General features: G+C 42.2%; 1 protein-coding gene across 1 annotated transcript in view; it reads right to left on the bottom strand.

Annotated features, from left to right (window-relative positions):
• PRKDC (protein kinase, DNA-activated, catalytic polypeptide) overlaps positions 1 to 10,938 on the bottom strand; it is a 131,690-nt gene that overhangs the window by 92,551 nt on the left and 28,201 nt on the right. The window contains exons 24-28 of the mRNA XM_019542262.1: positions 5,937 to 6,100; positions 4,854 to 5,006; positions 2,805 to 2,912; positions 1,567 to 1,793; positions 9 to 103 (exon numbers count right to left, since the gene is read on the bottom strand). Of these exons, the coding sequence (XP_019397807.1) occupies positions 9 to 103; positions 1,567 to 1,793; positions 2,805 to 2,912; positions 4,854 to 5,006; positions 5,937 to 6,100 (747 nt within the window). The remainder of the gene's footprint in view (positions 1 to 8; positions 104 to 1,566; positions 1,794 to 2,804; positions 2,913 to 4,853; positions 5,007 to 5,936; positions 6,101 to 10,938) is intronic.

The raw sequence follows: 10,938 nt of genomic DNA on the forward strand, positions 1-10,938 counted from the left end.
CAACTCACCTAGTGATTTCTCATCTGTATGGGTTAAGGCCAGGCTTTCAATAAATACAACTAATGCTTCAAATGCAAACTGCTCCACCAAGGAATTTTCTTCCCTATAGGAAGAAAAATAAAGTGCATTTGGTAAAAAACATAAATGGGAGCAAAAAAGAACAACTGAATATCAAACTCTAATACAAAATATAAAAATTAAAGGAGTAAAAGCTTCTCTGAAAGTAACAAAGATGACAAACAACTACAACGAAATGCCCTCCTAAACGCAGCATAAAATGTTGGTCCTCAACTGCCAAAACAAAGATCAGCTGTCCACCACTTTGAAACTAAATGCATAAATAAGAGCTTACAGGGGTGTAGGTCGTAGCCATGTCGGTCTAAGGACATACAGAAAATCCTCAAACAATTGCAACCCATACTAGAAAGAGACCCTACTCTTAAAAAGATCTTCCCAAAGCCACCCATCCTAGCCTTCAAACAAGCCCGAACCTCGCTAACCTCATCACAAGAAGCAAAATTTCCACAGCTTAGAACACGCCAAATGGATCCAGACCATGCCATGACAAGAAATGCAAAACCTGCCAACACATCTCCACCACCCCACAATTACTACACCCCACAACAGAGCCATCAGCATTCCTGGATCTTACAGCTGCACCTCCAGAAATGTAATACATCTCATCCAATGCACCAAATGCCCTGATGGAAAATACATAGGAGAGACCAAACAACAACTGCACACCAGAATTAATGCACACCAGAAATCTATCAATGGCAGGAATACCCAATTACCTGTGGGGGCACATTTCTCACAAGAAAACCACTCTCTCTCCAATCTCTCAGTCCTGATCCTCAAAAAAACCCTCACAAAACACTTCCCAGAGACGAGCCTATGAACTGTACTTCATCAACCTCCTGGATACTAAAAATCATGGACTAAATACAGACATTGGATTTATGACACATTATAACCTGCCTGACATCTGACTGCCCAAGTATCTCTCCACTATTCACCCCCTCACCCCTGCCAACCTGTCTCTCACCCATTGACTCCTCAATCTGCATTTTCACTGACTACCTGTCTTGTAGGCATACCAGACCAGCCTCTGGCTTCTTTACTTTTCATTCCATCCACACCACCTGCAGAAACTTCCTTAGCCTGACGAAGGGTTTTTGAACCCAAACGCTTGTTTGATCATTGTTTTCCAAATATTTAAGTCGGTTTAAAAGATACCAGGTTCACCCAAAGAACCTTGTCTGACTAAATAAGAGCTTGTCATATTTATTTTATCCTTTGATGGAATCTGACCCCTTCAGTCTCCCTGTTTTCCACTCACATACAGCCCAACTATTTACACTCTTCATTTCTGGAGTGAATCTGAACCACTATAAAGAATCTGAACAGAATCTAAAACCTAGTTTCTTTGCATATGAATGGATGGAATAAACCACCACCTGTCAATCAAGATCCACCTGGGTTCTACTTTCAACATGTTTACGTACTTTGATATAGTCATATTTTAATCAGATCTGTTTAGTTGCTGTTCAAGTACCACCAACTCACCTAAATTCTCTATAAATGTTGTTAAAAGCAAGTGCTGCTCCCAGTCTCTTGAACGCATTTGGGTGAAGAGCAAGGCTGTAGAGTCGCTTGAAGAGAGATTTGGTATTCACTGGACTTTTCTCTTGCTGCTGTGGTGTTGTCTGTTTAATGGACCACTTCAGAAATTCTCGAATGCACTGACCACAGAAATCTCGTAAAGTGCTGTCAACAGGATCCACTATCCCATCCTAAATTTAAAATACAGATTGCTGCACTATAAATAAACAATAACAATCCAATATTTTATAAAAACACTGAAGCCAAACAGAAAACATTCAAGATACTTTGCAGCAGAAGTACAATACTATTGCATATTTTAAAAGTCCTCTTAAATCTGCTGGGCATAGAATTTCAAAGTCTGTATTGCATGGGAACAAGAGGGGGATTGTTGCCTAACTGACAGAGCACTGAGAACCTGAAGACTCTTTTCACCTTCCTGCAACTCAGCTCCTCCCCTCTGTAAAACTGAAACACTCACCTTTTTTCAAAAGTATTCTAAGATCCACCAAACAAATAATGTTCAACCTCCAGTCCATGGGCAAAATCTGGCACACAGAGTCATGTTATATTATAGAACACAAAGCTCCCCATGGATCCAAAAATGTGGTGGCAGGGGAGCAGTAGTAGCTAGCTGTGGCTCCCTAACTGTCAAATTTCCAGACACAGGAGAGACAAGTTCAATCCTGCCATGCAGGGCCCAGTCTGGCTTGCAGACTGGCCCCACACCAGTTATCTGGCCTGTGGAGCCAAGAGATTGGGAACCACAGCACAAATTGATTATACTTCTATGACAAAAGTAATTTAATCAGAATAAAGCAAACCCCTTTTTGGAAGTTAAAGCTTTTGCCTAACATCAGCAGAAAAGGATTTACAAATAGGATGTATAATTTCTGTTCAGAACTTTCTTGTACATGCTGATTATAAAATGCTTTAGGTTCTTTCAAGGTTAAAAATTCAGTTAACGTATATTCTTAAGATGCTGACCTTTAGATACCATCAATAAAAAAAATAGATTCGGGATCCATTAGAGTATGGAGTCCATTACCAGAATTTAAAGCAGCAGCAAATAAGATGGCTTGCATATTTTTTATATGCCTCCATTTTATATAAATTATGGGCATGCTTTTATTGTTCCTTTAGCTGATATTATTTTACTTTTCAAGATCATACAGGATGAAAAAAATAGAGAAACTGCCTACCAAAATAGCTTCCAACAATGCCACTGTATCTTGACTTTCAAACTTTTTGTTGTTGGTGAACCAGTGAATAAGTTGCATGACTAAAGGTTCATATAACTGTCTTGTCACCTGAGGAGATAAAACACAAACAACTCCCAATAGATTAAACATATTTTATTCTCAGGCATTCATTTAACAATGGCAAAAATGAAGCAAAGCCCAAAACAAACTTGTTAAGCAAGCTAAACTGAGCAGTTAGCAATTTTATATTACATATCCAGCACTGAAAATGAAAAGATGCATTCTAATAATGGCATGGCAGAATTAATTTATTTATTTCACAATCACATGCAGCACAGTAAAGCTGCTTCCTATTAAATTTTGAATTTCAAAAAGTTTTTGAGATCAAGCAGACAAAATTTCAAAACTAGAGGATCCCATATGAACAAAACCTGTGCAAAATGAAAACTTTTGCTGGCATATGTCATATTGAATGTAATAGTTTGAATGCTTGTAATAAATACCCATTAGCCAGTTTAGAAAAAAAAAAGGCAAGGTTCATCTTTTTATCTAGGGTCATTGCTTGTTTTTGCCTACGTGGTAAATGTCTTGATTCTGAATTTTATCTTTAGAGGCCTTGCAGCCAACGTGCTGAATGTCTTGTTTTTGAATTCTCTCTAGAGGCCTTTAACAAAGTTAACCTTAAAGCAACACTTAAGTAAACATTCCAAGAGATTGAAACCTAGGGACTTTTGGAAAGGGGTTGGCAAGAGGTCACAGCAGTGATGTGAAAAATTTCCCAAACACCCAGTAAAGGAATCTGTCGGGTAAAAAATCTGAGCCCAAATTTGGGAGTAGTGACAGGTTTGGGTAGGAGGGGCCCAAGACGGCAACTTGCCCAATAAAAACTGTAACCTACAGTCCCAGTTTGGAGGTAACCTCACTTGCAGAACACTGAAGGAAGAATCGCAAGTGTAGGCTGGATCAGACTGATCACCTGAACCACCCTCTCCGTGAACAACAACTCCCGTTCACACTGAAGCCGCGGAGCGCCCAAGTGGGACCGAAGGAAGGGGACTTGTTCCTATCACTGCTGAGACCAACCCTAAAACCATAACTAAAGAACGAAAGTATCCTTGGGGATTTGGTTTCTCGGAATTCTAGGATTGTAAGTATACCATGAGAAACAATAGTAGTGATTCCAATTTAACCTTTACTTGTAATTGTAGTTGTTTTTGTAATATTAATTCTTATAGCATTGTTTGGGAAGGAAGTGCATTTGGAGCATTGTTTCTAATATGTATTTACTGTGTTTTTAATGTTTGTGGTTTTTCTTAAAGCTAAGCAGTGTTATATGCGTAGCAAGGAATTTTAAAATAAAATTGTGTTGTATGAATTAAGTGTAAAATCATTGTGAAATCATGCAATCAATCAAACACTCCCCCAGCCAGTGCATCAAATGAATCAGTAGATTGCGTGGGATCTTTCTCTATTCCATAACCCACTAGAGACAATATACAACTGCCGAGTCCAATGGAATAGAACCCACTTACCCCAACAATTTTTTAACGCTTATGTCTGTTCTTTACATTTTGGTGTACTCAAAAAGAAACTAAGCTTGGAGGTGGGAAAATCCAATTTCTTGAAAAAACAATTTACAGCTTTTTCGATAGGATGAAACATTTGGTTCCACAGTTCTGTGCACATGCATATATTAAGTTTTAAAACTGGAAAACTGAAGGTAAATATACTTTCCTACTTTTCTGCGTATATAAAACTTTGTACATTTTGAATTGTTTGGATACAATATACTAGAACTGCATGTAAATTTTTTTAATTTCCAGGCACCAATGGTCATAAATTCAAGTATTTTCCTCTGGATCAGGTTGTTGGAATACAAAACGACCAACTTCCCCCAAAATGCAACTTATACTCTGAAAAGCTTTTGCAGTGAATTAAACTATAGAAGACTGCTGCCTTAACTATACTTCTGTTAGTTGATCAAGATTCCAACAAATCAGTATTCGAGTGTTTTACCAGGAAGCCCCCAAAATACACGCATCTGTTTACCTGGTCTACATCACAGGCAAGACAAAGCAATACAGGAAATGTTCGCTTATAGAGCCGATACATGGGTGAGGAACCTTGACGTCCTTCTGGCATTTGAGACGCTTTCCCCAACATGAACATAACTAAGCCATGTAAGAGTTCACATGCTGCAACCTGAAATAAAGGTTTAAGCATCCATTTTAGTTGTATATTGGATACTGACACAGAAAAATGATGAAGGGCCAGCAAAGTGGTGCTGGAATTCTTCCAGTTTATAAATACCAATGCATTCATTTTGAGCCATACTGCACTGACCCATATACCTAGAGTAATTCAGATACATTCTGTCCCAACTTCCATCTGAAGTCACTACCTCATTTAATTGTGCACATTTTTAAAACAAAATTTAACTGCAGAAACACCATTTAAATCATTCATAAACGTACACTCTAGGACAAACTGGATTGGGCTCTCTCGGAAACCTATGGCTCCAAACAAGCAGAGTACACAGGGTATGTGCTTAAGTGTTTTGCTGAACTGGAGCAAATGATAGGGGAAAAATAAAAACAAGATTAAGGGAGAAGTCTAGACAATGCAAAACTAAAAAGTTAGCAAGAAAGCTCCATCTACACTCTACAAGTTCAGGTCTCAACAGACATAGCTATCTAGTAGAGCTCAGGAGTTTATTTATAAGTTTTTTGGATGGATTATAGCAAAGGTTCCCAATCACTGGGCAGCAGCCTGGTACCACACCACAAAGGGTTGGCTGCCAGGTCACAGCACAAGCCCCCAACTCAGATTCCCTGTCTGTCCGCCCAAGTGAACGACTTTCACGACCAGCAGTCATGTCCCGGTGGGGCAGCCCTGGGTAGGAAGCAGCTGGCTCTGTGCACCCCATCCCACTCCCATGCCAGTCCGCAGTATTAAAAAGGAAAAAAAAAAAAAAGGTTGGAAACCACTGGATTATAGAACAGCTTTTCTGTGAATTAAGTGACAACCTAGGATTTAATCCAAAACAGGATTTTCTGCACCAGGAATGGAGTCCTTTTGTAAGGATTATCTCATAGCTATTAAATAAAATTGAAAACATGAAAATGCCAGTACTTTAGTCTGCCGGTCACTAGCAGAGAGAGCAAGTTCAGTCACACGAGGCAAGAATACATCCAGGTAAATAACTGGCTTCATGTCTACAAAAGGCACAGCGAAGTTCAGGAGTTTCTCACTGTCCCAGGACACAAATTTCTTCATCATTTCTTCTTCAGAAGCAGCTAGTAGAGGTGGAAAAGAGCAAAAACAAAGATAAACTTTAACCTAATCAACTAACCAGAGTATTCATAAAAATTAACAGGCACTGAAGTTTTCAGGCAAAATGCCTGACATCATAGGGATACAGATCCTTGACCAAATAGGAAAAACATAACCTACCAAACCAGATACTTGTTAGCATGATGGTAGCTTCATTTTCTAAGAAAGTGGTTCCATCACAACGTGGAGAAAATAACTGCTACCAATTTTTAATAAGACAGCACAACTGTCCTATTCCAACAGCCTAAACTCAGCAATTTATGAACTTAGAACATATTGAAGTACACTTGTTCCAGAACACTCCTCAAAAAAAAGGGAAAAACAATACAAAAATCTGAAATCCTATCAAGGGTGTGCAAACATGAATTACAAAATAAACCCAAAAATTTCACACAGAAATCTGTAGGATTAAAAACATTCTGTCCTGTTGTGATCTGAGTTGCCTGCAACAGAATTGTGCTATAATCTTTCTGTAGTTAAAAAAAAAAAAAAGAAAGAAAATTAAAAAAGCCAGCATTTTTTGCAGGGTGCCTTGAGTCTAAAAATCTTGACAATCACTGCTCTAAAGACTACAAGGTACAACTCTACATAACAAAACTAGCTGTCTGAAATCAACAGAACAGCCTTCAAGTGCGTAAGATTAGGCAATAGAATCATAGAAGATTAGGGTTGGACGGGATCTCAGGAGGTCATCTAATCTAACCTGCTGCTCAAAGCAAGACCAACCCCAACTAGATCATCCCAGCCAAGGCTTTCTAGCCAGATCTTAAAAACCTCCAAGGATGGAGACTGCACCACCTCTCTGGGTAACCTGTTCCAGTGTTTTACCACCCTCTGAGTGAGAAAATTCTTCCTAATATCTAACCTAAACTTCCTTGCTGCAACTTCAGACCATTGATCCTTGTTCTGTCATCTGCCATCACTGAGAACAGTCTGGCTTCATCCTCTTTTGAAACCCCCTTCAGGTAGTTGAAGGTTGCAATTAAATTCCCTCTCAGTCTACTCTTCTCTAGACTAAATAAGCCCAGTTCCCTCAGCCTCTCCTCAGAAGCCATGCTCCCCAGCCTCTTCATCATTTGTTGCCCTCCTCTGGACTCCTTCCAATTTGTCCACATCTTTTCTGTAGGGAAGGGGCAAGGGCAAAAACTGAACACTACTCCAGATGTGGCCTCATTGGTGCAGAATAGAAGGGAATTATCACTTCCATTGACCTGCTGGCAACACTCCTACTGCTGCAGCCCAGTACACTGTTAGACTTCTTTGCAACAAAGGCACACTGTCAGCTCACTGTCCACTGTAACCGGTACATAATTTTTTCCTACATTTTTGGTCTCTGTAAGTTTTAGTGTTCCATAGTAGATTTTGTTATGTTCTTGTGAACTGAGAAGTTGAATAAAATACAACCAGACTTTAAGAATAATTTTTTGTTTAATGAGAACAATCTATAGATAGATTCATAGACTGTTAGGGGCTGGAAGGGACCTCATAAGATCGTCAGGTCCAACCCCCTTGCACTAGGAAAGACAACGGGGAAATCTCTTGAAGACTTCCAGGATAATCAATTGCACCACCTGCAGAGGGAGTTTATTCCATTCTGGATACCCTAAATGTGAAGAAGTTTTTCCTAGTGTTAAGCCTGAAATGGTCTTCCAGGAGTTTGTGACCATTACTCCTGGTTTTCCCCAAGGGTGCCTGGTGAACTGCTGTTTGCCAAGCCCTTGATGTATTCCCCAGATATAATGGTAAACTGCTACCAAGTCCCCTCTCAGCCTTCTCTTTTTTAGGTTGAAAGAGGCCCAAGTCCCTCAGCCTTTCCTCATATGGCTTGCCTTGCAAGTCTCTGATCATATGGGTGGCTCTTCTCCGGACTCCCTCAAGCTTTTTCACATCCTTCTAGAAGTGCAGCACCCAGAACTGGACGCAGTACACCAGCTGCAGTCTTACCAATTCTTTGGCTTTACTCAGCACCACTTCCTTGGTTTTGCTTGGGATGCATCGGTTCATGCATGCCAGAGTATTGTTTGCCCTGCTGGCTACAACACCGCACTGACGGCTCATGTTCATAGTACGGTCTATAGGGCTGTGTGAATGGCTGTGTTTTCAGTTTCAGATTTGGCTATTTTGGAGGACAGTGATTCATTTCAGTGTTTTGGATCACTGTCCTGTTTTGTTTCGGCTGAATCCATTTCAAATGGGCTGCAAGAGAAGATTCGCACAGCCCTATCAAGCTGGGGAGGGCTTGGGGCTGGGTGCTGCAGGGCCCCAGTGGGGAGCAGGACAGGGCTGTGGGTGGCATGTCTGGGGGAGTAGGAGGGCCACTGCCCTCCATGCAGATGAGAAGACCCCCATGCGGATCTCTGATCCCTGGTCACAATGGGTCACGGGGAAGGGAAGCAGCACAGAGCAACAAGCAAGCCTGCTGGTCTCTGCTGCATGACTCTCTGCTGGGGTGTCCTCACAGCCCCTGCCCATCCCACACTACCCCAGTGACATGGGGCTGTGCAGGGCGGGCAGCAGAGGCAAGGAGACCCCAGCACAGGTCTCTGCTCTTCAGCCCTTGGTTCGCTAACCTAACTCTTTGATCATTCCCCCAGCAGCTTGGGCTGCACCGAGCAGCTGCTGCTGGCCCCACCCTGCAGTGGCAGCCTGCTGAAACCCCGCGTGCAGATCGGGGGGTCTGTGCCCCCACAAGAAGAACCAGGGAAATGATCAGAGAGCTGGGGAAAGTGATCAGAGAGCTGGGGAATTGAACGGGGAGCTAGATGTCAATATCAGAGCTGTCCTTCCCCAACCCTTTCCCCTCCTTCTTGGTTTTTGTTTCCCTGCAAGCCCAGCTCTGAAACACCCTGAAATGTTTTAGAGCCTTGTTTTGAATCCTTCAGATTCAGTGCTTTGGACACTAAAACAGCCCAAAACACCTTTGGAATGAATCGGCTGCTGAAATTTCGCACAGCCCTAATGGTCTATTACTACCTGTAGGTCCCTTTCAGTCCTGGTCCTAATCAGTTTGGTGCCATCAAGCCTGAAAGTATGTTGGGGATTGGTCATCCCCAGATGAAGCACCTTACACTTCTCAGTGCTGAACTTCATCTGGTTCTGCCTGTCTAGGTCCACCTGTATCTGCAGCCTATCTTCAAACGTGACTATGCTCCCCCATAACTTGGTATCATCCACCAACTTGGCCAGTGAGCTCTTCACCCCCACATTCAAATCACTGATAAAGATGCTGAGAAACGCTGGATCAAGCACAGATCTGTGAGGGACACCGCTGACCCCTTCACCAAGACGACACAGATCCATTCATTAGAACTCTGAGTCCTACCCTGTAGCCAGGTCCCTACCCACCTGTCTAGCAGTTGAGCCCGCAATCCTCCAATTTTCCCATAAGAACATCATGGGATACTAGATGAAAGGCTTTTTAGAAGTCTCGGTATACAATGTCACCCTCCTCTCTCTTATCCAGGTGGAGAGTTACCTTGTCATAGAAGGAGATGAGATTGGTAAGACAAGACCTACCCACAACAAAGCCATGCTGGCTGTCATTCAGAATCCCACCTCCTGCAAGCATATCACACACAGACTCCTTGATGAATTTTTCCAGGATTTTCCCTGGGATAGAAGTCAGGCTAATTGGCCTATAGTTGCCCCAGTCCTCTCTCCTCCCTTCTTGAAGATAGGCACAATATTGGCCCTTTTCCAGTCTTCAAGGACCTCCCCCAAGCACCACAAGTTTTGGAAGAGTTTTGCCAGACGTCCCGTGATGACTCTAGCCAACTTCTTCAGCATTCTCAGAAGATGTTCACCCAGTTCTGCTGACTTATGTCTAACTTTCCTAACTGATCATGCATCAGCTCAACATCAACAGTAGGAAGGTGGTCATTCCCACCATGCCCATTCTGAACCTTATCTAGTATGATTTTCCCCTTAGTCCAGTGAAATATTGAAGCAAAGTAGTCATTCAGGAGTTCAGTTTTCTCCCGAGTGTTGGAAATCAGCTGTCCTGAGTTGTTAAGCAATGGTCCCACATTTCCATTTGTTTTCCTCCTGTTCCCTACATACTTAAAGAAGGACTTCTTAATGTCCTCAAATTCTGTTGCTAGTTTCAATTCAGTTGCCACCTTAGCCTTTCTAATCTGTTCCCTACAAGTGTGGGCTGTTGCTGTACAGTCCTCTTTGGGGACTGTCCCAAGCTTCCATTGTTTGTATGCCTCTTTCTTCTTTTTCAAGAGAACTATGATGTCCCTATTAAGCCAAGACAGCTTATCAGCCCTTCAGCTACCTTTCCTCTGCACAGGACTGGACATTTTTTGTACTTTGAGGATCATGTCTTGGAAGAACAACCACTCTCCATGCACTCCTTTTACCTTCAGTCCCTGATCTCGCAGCTCTTCCCATACTATTGCCCTGAGCCTGTTGAAATCCACTTTTTTGAAGTCCAAAACTTCAATCCTGCTAGCTGATTTGCCTGCCTTGCAAAGGACAGTGAATGTTATAGTTTCATGGTCACTGTCACCCAGGCTAACCTCTATATTCAAGCCATTCACCAGATCGTCTCCTTTGGCCAAGACCAAGTCTAGGAGAGTGTTACCTCTGGTTGGCCCATGCACTTCCCAAGTCAGGTAGAGCTCTTTGATACTGGTTAGGAAGCAACACGACCAATCCGACTTGGCCGAGCGTTCCTCCCAAGAGATGTCTGGGTAATTGAAGTCACCCAAGACGACCACGTCCCATGTGTCCACAGCCTCTGCCAGTTCGAGAGAACTCCAGCTCGAGCTCTTCCTCCTGGTTTGGTGGTCTGTAG

Source organism: Crocodylus porosus, unplaced genomic scaffold, assembly GCF_001723895.1.
Source record: "Crocodylus porosus isolate Cpor-Errol unplaced genomic scaffold, CroPor_comp1, whole genome shotgun sequence".
NCBI classification, from domain to species: Eukaryota; Metazoa; Chordata; order Crocodylia; family Crocodylidae; genus Crocodylus; species Crocodylus porosus.